Source organism: Camponotus floridanus, unplaced genomic scaffold (genome assembly GCF_003227725.1).
Source record: "Camponotus floridanus strain SB8 unplaced genomic scaffold, Cflo_v7.5 scaffold15, whole genome shotgun sequence".
NCBI classification, from domain to species: Eukaryota; Metazoa; Arthropoda; class Insecta; order Hymenoptera; family Formicidae; genus Camponotus; species Camponotus floridanus.
In genome coordinates this window covers 2,115,097-2,136,911 of record NW_020229270.1, presented here as the reverse complement: position 1 = coordinate 2,136,911, position 21,815 = coordinate 2,115,097, and the positions used below count along the sequence as shown (strand labels likewise).

Here is a 21,815-nt window from a genome sequence, read left to right as displayed (position 1 = left end):
TTTCTTAGAACCTTTTAAAGTGCCGTCGTTACTAATATATATACACTCTTACAGATTAATGTCGTTACGCGATAGAATAGTGATGGTCCTTAATCGAAGGCGAGCAGCTCTTTAAATCACTAAATAGTTTTGCAAACATAATTAAAAGTCTTTGGAGGTACCCGACTCCTTTTCTCCCTCGCAGGTAACATTATTATTCTGTCAGGGCGTAAGCCATCAAAATAATCAAATACATTCGTTAAATAAATTGGTGTGACAACATCAATTCTGTATCATCATGACTGCGCTGAAAAATATTAGTGAAAAAGGTACTCGAAGCAGCCAACGGCAGTCAATGCATGTCAAATGTAACTGCATTTTTTTCGTTTAACTTGCGAGCGAAACGTTTGCTATTCGAGACGAGTGACGGGTATGAGTAAAAAAAGGAGAAAAGTTAGTTAACTCACAACGAAATACCGTATTCCTGCGCTAATTTGTCTCTATTGTGACCGCTCGTTAACGACTAGGTGTTACGTCAAATTACTCCGCTACATATCGTATTTCCAAAGTGTTTCCCTTTGTGCCGCTGCAATTAGTCCGTCACGAAATCAGCGAAACGTTTTCTCTCTAACATTTAACGGTACGATTGAATTTTGAAAGCGCATGAGAAAAAGAATCTCTGAATAGCGGTATCTTTTAATTAAATTAAATTATCGCAAGCAGATTTTTTGACGCATCGTAGATCGCACATCTCCTTAAGCTTCCTTTTCTGGAAAAATATCTTTGCATATATATATATATATATATATATATATATATATATATATCTTAATAAAACAGTTTCTACAATTTATAGTCCGTTAACATTATCTGATATCTAGCATCGGGGTATCTTATTGCTACACTTGTCAATAGTTTATTTTATTCACGTGTAGCAAGCGCGCATCTCAGGGGGGCGCTCGCAAGGGCTAGCTGGATACTTGCCAACCAGATTGCTGGCTCAGCATCGAATCGTTGAGATACCTTGCATCGTAGAGAGCATCAACGACGTTACCTGCACGATTATATAAGACGACCGCGATGTCGATTACCGTCGTCGGAGTTTCAACCGGAGTTTCGCAAGCATAAAGTAATGAAATAACGCGGTACGACATAATCGAGATATCTCGCGCGGGCGTTTATCTCGCGTTTACGATTCGGTCTGCAGCGGTAATAAAGTAGTTCCGGTACGTCATACACAGAGGGAGGAAAAGATATGTAACGAAGAAATCGGATAAACAGTCGGAGAAACGGCTGCAACGTCGTAAAACCGCCGTTTTCCCGGCTTGCGCTGACGGAACATCGATTTACACGTCGCGTCTTGGATGTGGCATCGCGATAGTTTCGCGCGAACGACCGAAGAATCCACTCCTCCCCTTGATTTTCACATTGACTCCTGAGATTGAGCGATTTGCATAATTGACTTTGAACGCGAACACGTGGATGTTGCTGTCAACGCCAACGCTCTCTCACGATTCTTCCCGCGAACGTATCGATCCTTTGTCTTTAGCGAGGCAGACGCAAACAACTTTATAAAATCTGTATAAAATCTGATAAATTGTACATATATTATAATAATGTTGTAGTAAAGAGCGCGGAAAGATAATCACAGTGCAGTACAAACGTAACATTGCAATAATTGGAGCGAGATCTGTAACGATGCTGATATAGACAGTTGCAACACAGTGCAACACGAATATATTCAGTTAATGATATTGAGAAAACCATATTTGTATCACAAAGAAAAAAATGTGCTTTTTTTTGCCGCATGAATAAAACTTTACAAATTATTTCTCGCTATTGCTTATACATTCCACGATTCCAAAGTACGCGCGAATTTGCCTCAACAGTTTTACGATAATCAATGATATATCGAAAATGGTGACTGCGTATAGCTTAACGGTAATAAGAAAAAAAAATACATTTTGGCGTACTCGCAAAATAGTTTCACAGCTCTGCTCGCAATGATTTCAGAAAAATGTTGCCAATTGCCGCGATACGTTATATTGAATTTGTAATACACCATGGCAATTACGCCGTTGCCTCAAGCGTAGATTTTTCCTGAATTTTAACAAAATAATTTAGCAAAATTGCCCCGCGACAGTTTGTTATGGACGTTACATTGATCTCGTGACCGTGTAACATTCCAATTATCAACATAACTTTTAAAGTCGCTAAAAAGCTTTTAAAATTACGAGATACAACATAAAAATATATATAAAGGATTTAATAACTATTTTTTAATTTAAAGTTTACTGCTTATATCAATCCTACATATATATACATGTAATTACGTAGGAAGTATAAAACTTTTCATATAATTTTAATTTTGCGATATAAATATTTTATAAAAAAATATGATATTCTTTTTACAAAAATTTTTTGTACTGTTTAAAAATTTAAAATAAAGTTAATATTATTTTTTTTAATTTAAAAATTCACTAGCATAATTCTTGATACTGATACGCTGAAAAAAGGGTCAATAATAATTGCATAGTAAAAAAGAATTATAATTAAAATTTCTATTTTTATAGTTATTACTATTATAATATTATAGTATATTAGCGCCTAAAATAATTACATTTATAGTAATTATTTGTCTTATTAGTGTAATCAAAACGGTATAAGATCTTTATGATGATGATACCCCCAGGAATCTTACTAACAATCAAAACAAACTCCAATGATATGAATCTAGATACTATCTCTCGATTCATTCTGTAATCTTTATGCTTAAACTATCGAGAAGTCATATAGCGATATTAAGAGATTGGTGAAACGAAAGATATTAATGAAAACAATTTTCTTCTCCGATTTCCTGAAAGTACGTTTTGCCAAAATACGTTCCGCTTGTAATGCTTCAATCGTGCTACTTTGTATCGTTTAATTTACTTTTAATGAAATTTAGCGAAGACTTTAGAGTCGATAATTTTCATATTATAATCACAGTTGATGAGGAAGTTGGTTCTTGTCTGAAAGACCATTTATCGTAACTTTGATTATCGGACTTTCGCAAAGTCAATTGGAACCATTCAATGTTTGCCGTCGAAAAGTTTTCAACAGATTAATTGGTGATAAAAATCGGGATAATAACGTAATTTGTCGAGATCAAATTAACGTCATGATAAAAATCTCGAGAGAATACTTTTATTAAAGTTTATCTTGCATACGTGCACGATTATAATGTAGACATATCATTAGACAACAATATACATATTTAGCAGCAATCTTATAATATAAGAAGCAATTATGTCTTTATAATTTTATAATTATGCTCATAATCTCTACAATTTTATAATTATAATCATTTCATACCGTAGAAATAAGGATAAATCTAATGATTATTCTGCTGATCTTCTCAAATCCTATTTTATAAGATTCTGATAAAATATTCTTACAAGATGCTGAATCTAAGGCAGACATTTACGTAGAATTTCTACTCCCTAGAAAATATCAAGAGAGCGAATCCTTACGATGGAGCGTTCTTTAGAAAGACGCTCCTCTCTTCTTCGATCTTAAATTCGCTATTTGGTTGTAAGGAAATATCAAATAAGAAGAGAGAAACAGAGGGGGTGTCGATGAAGTCTGTAGAGAAAACCCGTGTGCAGCGTCAATGAAATCGATTTTGCCTCGGCGCGATTATTCGACGATCCGATAGATCGTAGCATCGTATCTTTATATACACAGCTCGATATTGAGCTTAGAGATAAAATCGCGTTTACGTTAACCGCTTGCCTCTCGGAAAGAGCAGACTCGTACGGCCACGTTATTTACTCAGATTTTCCGGAAAGTGGTATTATGAAGAGAAGCGAAAGATCGGTGCTTGTCTCGTTCGCTATACAAAGCGTGGTAATGACGTCAAGATAGAGATGTCATCGTTGGATTTTTGAATTTTCGAAACTTCCTTGTTTATCTTTTCAGTCATTTCTTTCTAAAAATTTTTTTAAAAATTATTAATACCTCTCTCTTTATTTCTTCTGTACGTTCAACATCATGTCATATCAAATTACATATATGTTACATTTCATCTACTATTAATATCAAATTATTATTAATTTTGTGATGTACGTGACTCTTTATATGTCATGCATTTCTTTATTTACTAAAATATTTTAAAATATAATATTGCAACATGCAATTTTAATTATAATTATAGGAATTACCGTTTTCTATTTGAAGATACTGAAATAAAAAGAAGCGCTTTGTGACATATAATATCTATATAAATAATGAAAGAGTAAAATATATTTTTTACTCTCTCTACGCGCAGAGAAGAATTCGTAAGCGAGATCGTTTTGAGAAAAATTTCCATCGTTGCAACTGCATGTAACGTTTGCATAATCGTACTCATTCTCGTACAATCTTTTGCGTTTCGACGTGTAGCGAGCGACTTTATCTGCGCCTTAGTTTAAGAATATATCGGGTGGCTTCCGTAAGCGAGGCACGTCCCGAAGCAACTTATAATTGACCGAAGGTTTGTCCGTGACAGTTCTCGTTTCTATATCTCCCGTTCGCCTCTGTTCTCCTCGCTCCCTTCTACCCCCTCACGCTCTCTTTCCCCGCATCTTTCCATCACTCGACCTCTTCCTCCATCTTCTCTCTTCGTGCTACGAATCGACGAAATTGCTTTGCTCCAATAGACATGACCCAGGGCACTTTGCCATGGCAATTCCCGATTACGTCTTTTGATCCTTTTTAAAAAAAGCTTATATAGCCGTATTAATGATTGATCGTCACAGTAGACTCGTATTTGAAATATCGTACGTAATGTTCCGTATTTTTTCCTGCTACTTAAATTATCAAATCTGATTGCTGGAAAAATATGAAGATTTTTGCGAAATTTATTCAATCGAAGTTCAGTGAACATTGAAAGTCATATCAAAGTGACGGGTAAACTTCCTGCGATGCGAAAGTTTTGCAATCGTAAAATCGCAATGACGAGATTACATCGCAGCTATGGCAATTTTACGGAGAATTTTTTACGTTATCGCAGCACTTTAATTTGACATCTGCTACAATGCGGCACAATGCTCGTAATCTTGCCGCATGCTCTGCTGCAGCGCTAAATGTGGCTGTACATTTTTCATTTCACGTTGACCCAGAAATGCCAATATTTTTCAATTTTTTATTAGTTGTTTACAATAATAAATGGCTGAATAATTAACAATATAATTGCAATATAATTGCAAGATGCATTTAAAATACACTTTTGTTCTACATGATGATTTTTTCGATAAAATATCTATTCGATATATTTTGCAATAACGTTTACTGAGATGATTACTGCAAATACAATTACATTGAGAAAATTATTTATATTGTTGCTTCGCATCGATATGTGCAACAGCAATCAAGCTTTGCTTGAAAAAAAGAGACATTCAAAATTAATGAAGATTTTCAGGTTTTCGATAAGAATGTTATTTGATCGCAATCGAGACCTATGGCGAGTTTCATAGATCAATAGGTGCTTATCCGATCGTTTGCACAAAAACCCGTGTGCCATAAAGTGACAGTGCGTCATCCGATGTACGATCATCAAAGACACGCTTTTTTTCACGTCACAAAGATTAGGGGCTGCTGATTCAGTAACGAGAAACTCTCGTGTTCGGCGCGATTAATGATATGTAACACGCAACGCGCTTTGCAGGATTTTGATTCTCTGGAATTTACATTATTCGACCAACAAAAATTCTATCGGTCGACAACTATTGAAAACGTTATAAACCTTACACTGATCTCTGTGAGATGAAGAGAAAAAAATTGTTGTCAAAAGATTCTTTTGTTAGAGGCAAGAAAGGGAATAAGAGGGAAAGGGAAGTTAAAAAGGGAATTTTATTTCTTAAGAAATAATTCTCCATAATTGAGTCTTTTAAATATTGTTTTACACTTCTTCTTTATAATACGAGACGCGATTTAATATAAAAAAAAACATTATCTTTTTTATTATAAAAAAATTTGTCTTTTTTTTTCTGGACATAAGTTTTTGAATTGTTAATAACTTGTCAGAGTATCTATCGCGTGTTTCACACACGTGACTTCGGATTTTCTCTAATCATATAAAATATAAGAAACAATCTTCCTATTCGTTATGCAATAATACACACGTAATTCTGGGCGCGGCAACATCGTTTTCGCCGATTCTAATGCGAGCTTGTGACGTACAACTCGTGTAATGAGGACGCGACCGTATTCGCGAAATTTGCAAGGCAAAGGAGCACGAACACACATACGTACATTTACTTACGCTCAGACGACCAGTATTATGACTCTCACGGATGCGAAACCTCGTTTATTAAAATTCCTTTCGATCGGAGGGGACCGATGGGGCGGGCAGTGTCCTCCTCCATCCTTTTCCGCGTTATTGAAAGCAATATTTTTGACGTTAGCCATTATCGAGGATCCAAACTGGAAGTGTGTTACCGCGAACATGGACGTTTTGCATAAGCTTGCGCGCCTGATCGAATATATGTACATACATGCGCGTGTCAATATGGATGGAGGATCTATTATATTTGTCTGCCCCTCCGTGTCCTGTCCTCGGCATTGTTACATAACTGAAAAATGCAATAAATCTTGTACTATTATTATGATTGCATATATACGCTGAAACTGAGTTTTCATCGTTGGCACGCGCTCCGATGGAAATTCCAGAGAATCAATATTCTCAATCGATCGATTTTATTATGAACGAATCGATCTTAAATTTATCTCATTAATATCGCCGACTCGATCGCATTCCGCGAACATGCGCTCAAATTTATATGCGCCTTCTATGCCAAATTTTATTGGTAGAAGTTTGATTCAAGAATGAGAGCTAATCCATCTTATTTCTAATGCGCAAAATTAAGAAGAATAAATGACTCATTCTATGAAAATTTTAGGATAACAAAAAAAATTAACGACAAATATATATTTGAATTTACTATATATGAACTAACTATTTTCTTTTTTCTGCCTCTCTTTTTCTCTTTCAAAATTCATACATATATGATAAAATAAAATACAGATTTACAAGACAGTTAATAAGCATTTGCGGAAAATATAATGATTGTTTTAACTCGAGAACTGACTTAAAATGAACACATATGTGGTGGAAGTAATGAATAGCATTTCGGTCGGTCGCTATCGATATGTATCAGATCGCGCTTTAGATCAAATCCGCATATTCGGTTTAATCCGCACATCGATCAAACTATAAAACTCGCCATTAAATCCGTAAACAATATTCGTCCCGTGCATCATTTACTATCTTCATCCGATTGTCCGCGTTTGTTCTGTGTCTAACGCTTTACACAGACATGAACACAGATTTATTACATGCCTTTCGTTATCGTGACGCGCTAATTCGCCGAGGATTGACTTTGACATCGCGTCCCGATAACGCGAGATCACCAATAACCACTAATACTTTGATTCGGCAAATCTAATTATTGTCGTTTTTACATAGATCTCGTATGATGATAATTTCATAAATTACTTGTTGCATTTCAACGCGATAGCGCGATACATTTATTCGATGTCGAATCGATTAAATTTAATCAGATGCAAACCCAATTCAAAGTCTATTAAAAATTTTGGTGCAATTATCGCGATCTCATTCCTTTTCGACGTATATAGTTCAATCGATACAGTTCGCGTGAAAATTTTTTCGTCGCTTTTCGATGAAAAGATCATCTCGTCACGTAACCCAAAGAAATCGCGTTGCGGATTCTCTCGTCTCTGTCCGATCTGCGGGATTAAGTGGATCGCGGTTTCACACGCTCGCCTCGAAAAGTATTCGCGATCCCGCGGCTTTGCGTACTTTTAATTACGGCGGCGCGGCCGTGTTTATCGGATATTCCCTTTGACGCAAGAAATTGGAAAAGTTTCGGACGTTTCCATTCGACAAGCGCCCGAAAGTTTGCGTATTCGCGGCCACTCCACTTACTTAAAAGCGACCCCTCACCACCGACGTCTCTGTTTGCGAACGACGGTACCCATTGCGGATATTCCGCGCTGTCGAAGTTACCGTTGCAATAAGAGATGAATTCGACCGAATCCATTCGCCTGGAATCGTCCTGGAAAAGAATCCCCGGATTCGTTTGGTCCGGAGAGGCCGGTCCTGCCGCGACCAACATTTCTGGCCCGCGCGATAAGGAGCTTAACTTCTCTTTGGTCTACTTTATCCTCGAGTTCGTAGCGAGAACGTCGACTTAAACACTTGAAGTTGATCGCGCGAAATGTCCCACGATAGTCCAGACCCACTATGACGGATAGATATATTTGTATGCGGCTTAATTCGCAAATTCATTTCAATTCATACATTTTTATATGCATATATCTGTTACAAGTAAGATAAAATGTTTATAAACTTTTCATAATGTTGATGCCGTTTACAAAGATTCCATATTGAATTATATTTTCTCTATAAAACATTTCTCTCAGCATGTTACAGACATTTGTTTTCATACCCAGATATCAAGCTAATACTCTATGAATGAAGGCGAAACACCTTGTTTGCAAAGTTATGCATTGAGTTAATATTTGATAAATGGTTGCAACAGAACACTTTATACCTAATATTCCCTTCGCCTATCGTTGTAGAGTCGATGACATTGGTGGTTCTTGTTCCATGATATCAAGTTAATGCTCGTTGAATAAGCGTCGAAATTCAACCACGTAACATCTTGCTCGGAATATTCTCAATTCACAGGATGACATCGACTATTTGACGTTGTAATGAGTTAAGATTACAGGGAAAGTCAAACATCTCTTCGTTTCATTCAGCGAACCGTGGGACATGTTCGATCTCTCTCTGCTTCTCGTTGTCGATTCATTGAAGAATCTCGCGCGATATCATCGCGCTTCGACCGATTAACGGCTCGTTTGAATTTAATGCAAATGTAACGCGGGGAGCGATGACTGGCACGTGCCTTTAATGGCGCGTTCGCGCGTTTAAAATTGCCGTCGCGTGCCCCCGCAAGATTCTCCTTCCGGAGCGGATCCGAAAGACGAGCTACTTTAGCTACTACCGGTCCGAATCTGCATCGTAATAAGTCCACCTTCGGCCAGAAACGACCCTTAAATCGCTGATAAATGCGCGGACACGCGATGGATACGGGAAGGGGCGAGAAGAGAACGAATGCCTGGGACAAGCGATGGTCACGACCACCCGCAAATTTATGGACGACATCGATTGCGATTGCGCGACCGGCATACGCATCTTCGTGCAATATATTCACCTGCGTACACTTCGATTCACGCCATTCTTTATCAATTTAGACGCGGGAGCGACGACGGCGGAGATTCTTTTATAAAGTCGCCGAAATTGTCGAGACAAATGGACGAGTTGGCTCGTATAATATAAATAGCCTGCTCTGGAGAATGTAATAAGTGAGAGATAAAATATTTCTCACGCGAATAAAGATTCACTTATACTAGCGAAAGATATGGAAATTTATATTTCTCCAGCATCGAATCTTAAGATTGCAAACACGTTGAGAGACTAAAGTTAATAAGTTATTCCTCTAGTTTATCTTCTAAATTTATTTTCCTAATGTAATTTGCAAATTAATGATTTGTATGCGAAAAATATGAGATTCACATCGTTTATACATTACACATGATTGCATTACATTTTATTATAAACGATGATTACGTAAAAAAAATGTGAAGTTAACTAGCTATAATAATATATTCTTATGAGTGAATATATTGTTCTACCTCTATATTGATATGCATATATATAATTTGTTTGTAGATGTTTGTAGATATCGGCTATTACTTTGAAATGAATTATTCGAGTTCAGGAAACCACAAGCATTTACGAGCATTGCTTAAACGAAAGAATTAATCTACCTTCACCGTTTCACTTTACACTCTTACTCTTCTTTTAAAACGGCCGTTGTTCTTCTCAACTCGTCGAACTGTAAAACTCCCGTGAACTCATCTTATACCGGAGCGTTCGTAAATTTACAAAATAGTAAGTAAAGGCTCGCATTGTTTTACGCGATTTTGTTGATATATATATATATATATATATATATTTTGTTGTATATATATATATTTCTCTTATCCATCTTTCCTAATAAAGCGCTTAAAACTGTTCTTGTCGCGTGGCACTTTGCCATTTATGCCACTTTGCGTCAACGTTTTTAATTATACTTTTATTTTTTCATGAATTTCACATCCTAAAAATGTCGCTCTATAATTTTACTTTCAACTTTTTCGTTCTTAGCTTCCGGAATTTTGGACGTACTTTTTTATTTACGGACATATTTTTTAAAACTACTCGGTAGATTCGCATCCTAGTTTATGTATATTCCAAATTTTAAAGAGAAATAATTTAATGATAATTAATGAAGGTTTTCAAGAAATTGTATATAATTATTTATTTAGAAAAATTTATAAAAAATTCGAAATTTCTTAAAATAAATAAATTCTAATGAAGAAAGAATTAATATAGAAAGAGAAAAAATGAGAAAGAAACAGAAAGATTAAAAATAGTTCAAAGTTTTATTAAATTAAATATTATATATATATATATATATATATATATATATAAATTTAATTTAATAGAAAAACTATAACTTTAAATTACATTAATCAAATCGCTATATTGATGTGAATATTTAATAACGAGAAGATTTTATTTTTTGAAACCAAACATTGATAATACTAAAGGTTTTCGAACATAAACATTAATACTAAGATTTCGAACATAAACAACAGTTTAGTGGTACAAGGTTGCTGAAATGGGGGTTGTTGTTATTGCGTGACCTAAGAGAGATCTGAAATATTATTCAGTCAATTGTCAGCTTTCAATCGAAAAGGATTTGTGCGAAGGCTAACTTATACGAAGAGCAGTATAATTCGGTTTGTTTAAAGAATTTAATAGAACTTAAATTTAATTTAATATAATCTCTGTCTTAAATTTAATTTAATTTAATCTCTGTTATATTGTGTGTATATGTATAAAAGCTCAAACAAAAGATATTAAATATTACGTCATACAATTACTTTTATATACATTAAAGGAACAAAAAGAGATCGATTACAAGCTATCTCTCGCCAATGTCGATTGCACGCAGCGCTTGCAAAAGTAATTGTGTGACGCAATATTTAATACCTTTCGTTCGAGGGAAGATGCGTTGCAACCTCGACGTAATTTTCCGATATTGCAAGTCGATGTAATAAAATGAGAAAAACGGGAAGGAAAAAACGTGCTTGCCTGTCGGTGGGTGGAAGAAAAGCTCCGCTTTTACACATATGGGAGTAGCGTTGGAAAAGGAACGAGACGACATGCAGGGCAGAACATAAGCCACTTAAATTTTAGCGAGAGGTTTCGTATTACACGCAATACTTGCGACGAATACTTTGGTGATATTTTCAGGGTGTTACCGCGAGATACATTCGCGAAACTTTATCGATATTCTCTAATTTTTAATTGAAATATGTGTGTTTGTTCCACATTCAATATTTTATTATCTTATTAGCCTCAAAACAAGACGTTTTTCGATGAAAAATAATTTTCTAGATTTATGTGGGGCTATAATAATTTTTCTCTCCTTTTTATGAATTTTTAAATCCTTATATAATAATGATATTATTTAATGATAATGTTAAAAATATCGAAGCTTAGTTTATTTTAACTTTTTTTAATTTCTTTTAAGTCTGAATTATTTTATTTCCTCATAGAAATATTATTGTTATATATTGCGTAAAGTTAAAATATATACTGGATTTTTGCTTTAATGATGACAATTGGTATTCCATTTATTCGATAGATACGCCATTATATTGGTAAAGTTAATCGATGTCTTCGAAAGCGTAGTGGTTTTCCACAACCACGATGTTATTAAATAACTCGTCCGGATTAATATCGTGAAATGGAGCGAGTTTTATGAACTTGCAACGCGAATGATGAATTTAATATACATCGAATAGATTACTATACCGAGAAGATTTTATTTTTATAGAGTGAAATATTTATTTCATAGTTTTTTCGGGATTACTATTACATACGTTTATTCGATTGCACATCTCTTTTGGGATATTTCCGGTCAGAAGATAACTCTATAGAAGCAAAATGGCAAAACCAGCGAATCTTGTTTGGTCTAGAAAAACGTGAGTGAGTGTGAGCAGAGGCGAATCCTTGCCACATCCTTAAATAGAAACTTTTCTCTCGACTTTTTCTGGATCTTTTTCGCGGGGAAAATTTCGCGCGTGTCTTTCGAGCAGACACGTCCTGAATCCGAAGACACATAGCTTCGTTCGAGTTCTCCACGCGACTGAACAAGCTGAGAGGCCGGGAACATAAGCTACTTGGATTTCAACGAGGAGTGTTGCGTTACTTTCGCGAAAAGCAGACGCCTCGACGACATTCTCCGCGTTCCTCGTTTCGTAATCTCTTCGAAAGGATTGCTTCCGCGTAGCTAACAAACACATTCGAGTGAACGTCGCGTTTGTCTTGAGGAACTAAACAAACGAATCTACCTCGCGATAAACGCTTTTCTCTGTTTCTCATTCTTCGTCTCTTTGGAAACCGCGTTTCTTTGCAAATATGTAACGATCGCTGATTTTCTTTTTTTTTAGCAAAAGTTTATCTTTATTTTTGCGATATCGCTACCTTGAGCGTCTTTGAGAAGCGATTGCAAAATTCTTTAAGCGAAACATCGAAACTATTGAGAGTCCTTTGTATACTGAGCTTTAGTTTTGCATTTCTTCGATTTCTTTTCGCGGGTGCTAGCTGCACCAGTTTCGTTGGAAATGGAATAACAAGAAAATAGTTGAAATGTAACTTTGGGAGACCCCAAGTTTTTGCATTTGAGTCACTGCACGAGACGTAGTTGCCGTGACTTGGTTTTACATCTCTAACGAAAATCAAAGAAAAACCGTCCGAGAAAGAAAAAATTTCATTTCTACGATTTAATTATACTGTAGCTGAAGTGTATTTTATACAAAACAAGGTGGAAATTGTTTATCTAAATTTTTAATTAACTTTACACTATATATCAAGTCACTCTTTCGTAACAATTAATATGAAACTGTATTTATTGTTAACCATTATTTAATGAATAATAATTTATTTAATTTGTTTTATGCACGCGCGCATAAATCGAGATTGTAAAATTCCACGTGGTATTTTAAATTAAATTCCTGTGTGTCCGTGACTTATTTTGAACAGTAGTACTATATGTTAATCGAAGTAGGTCGACACGCATGCGCGCTGATACACGTGAAAATATCTGGACCATTGATGTTCGTCATCGGATTTCTTTCGAGCTTCACGTTAATATGGAAATGAAAATCGAGCATTGACGAGACTGATAAAAAGTACGACTGAACAAACGGAGAGGGACGGCCATCGACGAATGATTGGTTTTGGCGCCGCGGGCCATTAGCAAACACCTGAAGCTTCTCATCCTGCCAGAGTTCCTTTGCCTCGAACTTTCCGTGGAGAAAGAAGAGCACAGTCGGGGTTAACAAACTCATTCTTTCCGAACTCGCTCCGACCCGTCCTATAGTTTTTAAATGTTTTTTGCCATCCACTTTCATCGTGCCGGCTGCAATCCGACGAAAAACCCGATTAACAGCCTGCGATTGGAATCGGTTGCTTTTTGCCCCGCATTGTGCAACTTTCCGGTATTTCGAGGGAGGAGAATATCGGCGGTTCGATTCCGCATTCGGGAATTTCCCAACGAATTTGCTTTGAAATGGGAGAAATTTACGATTGTTAATTTGTATAATGTATCAATCGATTGCGTTTTGCGCGAAACATACTGATACAAGCGGAATTATTACGCGTTAAAAAAAGATAAGAAAAACGTTTTTCTAGCGTTTCTTGAAAATGGCAAATATTTCTAATATTGGGGGTAAAGTAACCGTCATTAACTTTTGACAATTAATTTTTACTTCGTCAAAATATTGATTACATTACGCAATATATCTAAATATAAAATATTTGATTAATAATTAAGACTGGCATTATGACGTAGCCACCGTGTTTATAAAGTATCAACGTTAGAATACAAATTCTTCGGTAGCATCCCTTCGTAAATTTTCTCACTTTGCTAAGAGAGACCTCGTATAACGTACATAAAAGGTTTCTCGGACGGGTTTTTACGTCGCCGGTTACCAAGAGTATCGTTTTCTCGGAATAAAGTAATCAGTGAGACGAGCGGTTGGAGAGAGATGAGGGTGTGGGCTGAAAAAAATTGATGAGGGACTGTTGCAAGGAATTTTACGCCACACCGGCAGATCGTTACTTTGAAAAACAGCCGCACTCGAAAGGATGCTGTAAAAAACGCGTCTCAAAGTCTATTAAATATCTTTAATGAGATGACGATATTGTATGGTATATCAAATAATATTTCTTATTATATCTTTCCGCATTCTTCTTTATATCCTATTCTTATCATTATTTTTTGCAGTTATTTCAATCTCCTCGACATTCAATTTGTTTTTTATCCGATTTCAAATACGATATTTCAGGAATAAATGTTAGCTTCGAGAGACTATTCACGCCCGACATAAGGAATGATAAAAAATTGCACAAGGATAAAATTGCATGGAAGATATTAGGAACGAATATTCTTTTTATGTTTACATAACTTCTCTAATGAACGATGTGATCAGTCTATCTAAATCTTGCAATTCCCAGGCATCGATCGGATTTTCGTTCCGGCAGAAATCTCATCGCAAAGATGTACCTTCACCTAATATACCAGAAACGAAGTAGAATTCCCGAAGGGTGTTCTATTAGAGTTCGTTCGTCCGTTCGCGGCAATCGACGTCTCAAACAGCGTCCCGGATCTGAATTTCTGTATTCGTACTGGCTCAGTCCAGGTTCAGCTTTAAACTCAACCGGATAAACTCGAACTTATCCCGGTAATGAGAACTCGTTCTTCCGTTGAGCGAGAAAAATCGATTTTCTTATGAAAGCGCGGTACAAGGGAGATTTTATGCGAGCTAATAACGCTTCGGTCACTTGTCGATAAAATTTTGTTTTTGTACTATATCTTTTATCGGTTTATCCATTTATTTATCGCATTATCGCATCGATATTGACACAAATTTTGCACAATTATTGATATGCTATTAAGATATCTATTCTCAATTATACACACAATTTAATAATTCTCACTATAAGATATTTTAGTATAATGTGAATTCTTTTTTCTTTTAAATTTAATATCGAATAATTAGCTCAATTAATTAGCTTCTGTTATTCAATTCTCGCTCTCTTCAATCTTTAAAAGACTTGGTTATTCAGGACTTTTAAATTTTACTTCAACGCCAATGTTGCGCGACGTTATTTTATTGATGGCGATGATAAATAAATCTCATTAACGGACCTTATTGTTTTTGACAGAATGCGCGGCCAAGAACGGGAGAGCGGTGGTGGAGCACCATCCGTCCTCTTACTGGGAGCAACCCTTTAGTCAACCTTACTTCGACAACACGACAAAGAGGGAGACCACAACCACCGTCGGGCAATCCGCTTACCTACACTGTAGGGTGCGCAATCTTGGCGATCGCGCGGTAAGTCTCAAGTTTCCTTATCAAGAGCTCGTCGTTGTAATAACAGTGCCAAGTTCGGAAACTTAGCATTTTGCTGCAATGATCGCGAGTCTGTTAAACATTGCAAACATCTAATGATTTCGATTTTGAAGATTATTCTCATGGGATATTCAACTTATATCGCGATGCCCTTGAGAAGATATTATTTTTATCAATTTTGACTTTGAAAAGTATTTTTATATTATTTTTCAATTATATGAATGTAATATTTTTTCACGTGTGTATTTTCCGGCGTTTTATCTCGTAAAAACATGAAAATTGTTTGTTTTTGTTACTTTCGATTTTTAATGAACTTTATTCTCAAAGATTCGTTTTATAGTTGATTTATATTCTTGCAACGATAATATCATATTATTATGTCATTATTATTTACTTCTTTACTATTCCACTCATGCATGGGTTTAATGAACGCTTGCTCATGAAAGGATTAAAAACAAGATAACATACAAGTACAAGTTGACAATACAAGATCACAAAATGCCGTAAAATGATTTTGCTTAAACTTTTGACAGACAATAATCTTGCCAATGGTGTCAACGGTTTTGAAAAAAACCAATTAACCGATTAATCCGCTTATTAGGTAAATTATGTAAAGCTCGGTGAACGCTTTAACGCTTGATTATACGTCAACAGATTCTCGCGGTTAAATTTTGTCCTTGCGAGGGGGCTGAAGCAACCACAAACAAATTTGTCATTGTGAAATTAAATCACTCAATTATCGCGAGATCTCCAATTAATCTTCTTATATCGCACAAAGTATTTTTTTCTAGATTCTATCGCGATCGATTCTTCGCTGACGTTGATAAATTTTCGTACTGGATTATCCGAAATCAAATAGTTATATGAATTGCCGACGAGACATTAATTCGCGATCGTTCTATGACAAACTTGGCTGTTCTTTTTGCTAATGCACTTGTAGTTCGGAGTTCATTCTTCATTTATCCGTGTAATGCGACGTCACCTCGCGCTTTTACAATAACCTAGTTCAGATCTTTGCACGCCGAGGCCTTTGTAACTCTTTTTCGCAATCTTTTTTCTTATAACCCTTCCTTCTCCCTTCCCGTCTATGCAAACTTTCAGAATGAGTATAACTTTTCACAGTCCAACGCGCATACACTTTCTTGCACATATTTAGAAAGTTACGGGAGAGACATTAACATATGATCTCGTTAATGTCGAGGTATTTCTGGCTATCGCACCAGATCTACCATCGCGCTTTAAAATGTCATTTTTTAACGAAATTTTATTCGAGAAAAAAAAAGTAGAAAAGTTTATACTTGATGTTTTTAAATATTTATTAAATGAATACAATCAAATTCTACGGTAGAAAATTACCTCTTTGTACGATGCTTTTAATATTACATTGCTGCGAGAGAACAAAAGAGAGCAAATTTTTGCGAGGAAAGTAATTTATATTTTTTTCTTTAATAACGTCCAATTTTTTTAAATAAAGTAAACATCACCGCTCGTATTTTGTTAACTTCCGACTATTGTTCGTACTTGGACAAAGTGATAAAATGTGGTGTATAAGCGAACGTTATAAAAGATCAAAAAGGAGTGAAGTATACTACATAAAAAGTACATAATCGCTCAGGGACTATACACACACACACACACACACACACACACACACACACATATATATATATATATTTTTTTTTTTTTCGGACAGTTTGGTAGATGAACGTATGGTTCGGACCACTGTTTAACCCGGTATTCATCACTCGCCATCCTAATGCAAAGTAATTTCGCGGGTAGGCGCATAGGTCACTCGGGCGAATGGTGACATTACGCGTTATCGGCCGCTGCTCATGCATCACCGCATGACGCACAGGAACCCGTCAGAGTCCAATCACCGATCGTAATCGCCGATAAATCAAATTTCTCTCCCATCCTCATCCCCTCTCCTTCCCTCTCTCCCAACGGAGCCCCTTTTAACTCCCCCGCGCCTATTCCGTTCGCCATTCACAGCCATCGGTCCTCAATAACGCGTGCACCTATGCACGTACACGCGTATGAACGCTTATATCTGCGATGGTAAAATCAACGTGATCGACGCAGATTACACCGTTGCGATCGCGTTTCGCCTGAGGTTAACTTCACGCGCAAATTATGGATTGTCGCATAACAATCGCTATCAGTCAAAGGTTTCCTTTCCATACGTGTAATTTAGTTGCATTCACGTGTGCACGATATCATTTAGATAATTGAAAATTTCGCGATTAAGAATTTAAAATTTTTTAAATCTTCTTTTCATTCATATAGGACGAATTATGCAATTTAGCAAGAGAGATCTTTTCTGTTTCGGTATTGTTGCAAGTTTGTGAAATGTACGTTAGAAACGTGAGATGTGAGTTGCGTCAGGCAACTTGTCAAACTTTCTGACTCCATGTCTCTTTGGTGTATCTTGCTGCAACAGCAGGTGTTTCTTGATTGCACAGGTCTCATGGATCAGGCAGCGGGATTTACATATCCTTACTGTCGGCATTCTAACGTACACAAACGACCAACGTTTTCAATCGTTACATAGCGATGGTAGCGACGAGTGGACTCTGAAGATCAGTTCGCCGCAAGTGCGAGATAGCGGGATCTATGAGTGTCAAGTTTCGACAGAGCCCAAGATTAGTCAAGCTTTTAACTTGAGCGTAGTAGGTACGTACACGTCTCTTTTTTTTAAAAAAAGTAAAAAGTTGTGAAATAAATTATACAATCGAGATCGCATAACTTTATATGTATAAATTATTTAAAAATATTAAAAGTAATTTCCTAATATTTTATGTTCGCGTAATTTTCGTTGATAAAAAATAAAAAGCTCATAAAGATAGATGTCGGGATTGTGTTTTAAAGCAATTACACAAGTTTCATACTGCGCTCCAACGCTAGTTTTCGAAGTTTATTTCCTAAGTGAATTTTTAAGCGGCCGTTCTCGACGCAAGTTAATTGCAGCTTTGCGACAGTTTAAGGAAAATTTGTGATCATACTTTTTGGTTCGGGCTTTACTCGTCGATTCGGCCGAGCGTACTTTGGCCAAAAACCACTTTAACTTTGTTCTATTCCCGTGTGCAGTCTCGAAGGCAAAGATCAACGGCAATTCAGAGCTCTACATCAAAAGCGGGAGCGACATCAATCTGACCTGCATCGTACTGCAAACGCCGGAACCACCATCCTTCATCTATTGGTGAGTTCGAACGTTCCTTCCTTGACGATAGCGCGATTGAATTTGTTCCACGTATATTTCGACACGGCCGAGTTTTGCGAAATCCAAGTTTACAGTGACCCCCATTCGATGGAATTTACTTTATCGAAAAATTTCAACATGGATGCTCGGTAAAACGAATCTCGGATAAAGTGAATCTTCGACGGAGTTACGCTCCTTGAAGTTATGATTTTTAAACTATCAGATCTCTCGCAAATGCATTGATTCTCATAAATCCTCTCGTGTCTTTTTACATTTGCTAATCTAAAAACACTTACATCGCGATATCCGTGCAATTTACTCATATATACTTTATATTTGATAACTTGGTAATAAAAACAAGCATGTTCAAAAACAGCTGTTTTAAGATTTATTTTATTTTATATTCTATGCTATACTAATACTAACAGCTCCAATTATTCGCAATTTTACAGGTACAAGGGCGACAATGTGATAAATTACAGTCAACGCGGAGGCATTAGTGTCGTGACCGAGAAACAAACACGAACGTCACGTCTTCTGATCAGCAAAGCGTTGCCAGCCGATTCCGGCAATTACACCTGTGCGCCATCCACAGCCGAGTCAGCCAGCGTCCTCGTCCACGTGCTCAATGGTGGGTGAGTCTTGTATGAAATCATCGAAATATTTATCGAATAATTATTTGCCGAATAAATTTATAATTATCCGAAATGACGCGATTATTCTCCGTATATTTTTTGCAATAATATCGACATACTGATCTATATTTTATTGGTCTTTTGGATATTTTCGGATATTTTCGGATATTTTCGGGTATTTCCGGGATGTTGATATTTCAAATAAAAATTTTAAACAGTCATATAAATATTGGCAGCTCTCAGAAAATGCAAATGTAAACGTTACAATTGCACGAGAGAGATATTCAAACGTCAAGCGATATTTATAAGAATATTAATGTTTCTCTATAAAACATTTTATATTACTCATCCGATATTTTCGGCAAATTATCATTTTCTGATTTAAAAGTATAAATGTCAGTATCATAGAATAAATTATCAACAATTTTATAGCTGTGGATATAAGTTGATAATTTCTTAAAATTTATTTATACATCGATTACAAGATATGAAAGAGTAACATATAATCAATTGCGATATTTGCCGTTAAATTTAACAAAGGTTTTCATAAGCTTCGCCAGAAACGCGGAAGTATAAAGTCAATTAATTAATTCCAACAACTTTGTGCGCATTTTAATCAAGTTCTTGGCGAAACATTTTCAATATTACTCAAGGAAATTGTGAATCGCTTGAAGAGACGTTAAAGAGAAACAATTTCTATCGTGTCTGAATAAATAATACATCAGCATAAAATGTGTGTGCGCGTACATGACGAGAAAGTTTAGACGTACATTCGATCCCGACGCAGAATCGGCGAAATAAATTGAAATTTTCTGCAGTAGAAGCAAGCGGTAGAATCATAAGAAGCGAAATTAAATCGCTCGACTGCGCGTCATCGATTTTCTCTTAGCTCGCTCGATTGCAGAGTGCAATCTGATTTACTTCTGGTTTATTTTACGAATCTTGCATATTCCTTTGAGCGAAACATGTGTTTGTAAATTACGTAATTCGAATCATACAAGAATCTTAGAGGAATAAAAATTTCAATTTATTTTAAGAAGGGAGGATTCAATAACTACAATATGAGAGAGAAAAAGATTCATTACACAAGTTTAGCAATTTTAACAATTTAACTTTCTAGTAGTTGTAAGAACATCAATTATTACGCATCCTCGTAGACGGAATTAATCTCGCGTTTGCCGTTATTCGTAAGAGATTTACAAGTAATTACTGCGGGGAAAGCCGAGCGAGAACTTGCCGGAATGAAACTCTCGTCAAGCAAACTATATATATACTCGCATCTAACGACAAACTATGAAGTCTCCAACTAACTCTACCGTTCCCTCATGCCCTCTCACGTTTGTGCGCGGAGTCATCGAAATTAGGTCCGCGGCTTCATTTGAGAACTAATAAGTACGACGTGATGGTTGAAAAACATTGGGGAATGATCATAACTTTGATTAAATCGCGCACGAATAAATCATCCTGTCGGAATTATGGGATGTAATATATCCCCGAATTTCCCTCGTCGAACAAGTCGATTAAATCGGGGGGTATCCGACAGGCGACTTATTAATAAGGAGCGTTAATCGAACATCTGCGTAACGTTGTATTTGTCAACTTCCCCATTGTCTCCCTTTCTGCGTTGCTCGTCCCTATATTATCAGACTTTTCTTCGGATCCAACGTAAATGGGGCAAGAACGAAATTACAGAGCCCTGAAAGGCCTGGTCATTTAATTCGGCTGATTCATCGCCCTCGTCCAGATAGTTATCGCATTGACCTCGGACGCGTTCGCAAAATCGCGTACAACGTGCGTACCTATGGGAGCTTAGAAATAACAGTCGGAATTCATCTCTCTGACATGGATCTTTTGTCGGCAGTTATATTGTCCACTGAAAATACATGAGGGGAGAGAGGAGGGAGTGAGTCTTTACAAAAGCCAACAATAGTCTCGTTTTATTGCGTCAAAATGGCTTTCCGGGTAACGTCATTTAAATTGTCGTAACGGACAGAAATACATTTTTAAAACGAAGTGGCAACTATGAGCGTGACGGGGCGTTGACTTTTTTTTCCTTTTTACGACGTTTCACCGAGATTGCCGCGGAACGAGTACACGTTGACAACGGCATCGCGGGGAACGTTGTCGTCGGGAGACGACGACTACAGTTGGACGAACGCAAGTCGTACGATATCTCGATTGCGACATCTCGCGCGCGAGGCGAGGGAAAAGTCACGAGAGTGAAACGCAGAGTAAGTGTAATCTGACTTTACGGACCGGGCTGTAAATCCCATCGGGGGTTCGAGGACAAGTCGGGAGAAGAGTGTTCTGCCGATAAACTAAACGGTAAAGGCTGTAAACGCGCGTCGTCGGTCGTATTGCGTCGCGTCGATGCGCTCCGCTCAGCGCGCAGCACTCTTGATCGCGCGTCCCTGCGTACAAGC

At 36.6% G+C, this 21,815-nt stretch overlaps 1 protein-coding gene across 4 annotated transcripts in view; it reads left to right on the top strand.

Annotated features, from left to right (window-relative positions):
• Positions 1 to 21,815, top strand: part of LOC105252820 (T-lymphocyte activation antigen CD86) — an 81,015-nt gene that overhangs the window by 36,348 nt on the left and 22,852 nt on the right. For 2 of the 4 annotated variants that reach the window (XR_002192621.2, XM_011260408.3), the window contains exons 2-5: positions 15,371 to 15,540; positions 18,021 to 18,231; positions 18,646 to 18,757; positions 19,210 to 19,388. Coding sequence is in view for 3 of the 4 variants with exons in the window: in XM_011260408.3 (XP_011258710.1) it covers positions 15,371 to 15,540; positions 18,021 to 18,231; positions 18,646 to 18,757; positions 19,210 to 19,388 (672 nt within the window). In the remaining variant the exon portion in view is untranslated. Of the gene's footprint in view, positions 1 to 15,370; positions 15,541 to 18,020; positions 18,232 to 18,645; positions 18,758 to 19,209; positions 19,393 to 21,815 lie in introns of all 4 variants that reach the window. The other 2 variants (XM_025406618.1, XM_025406617.1) reach the window with 1 other exon arrangement.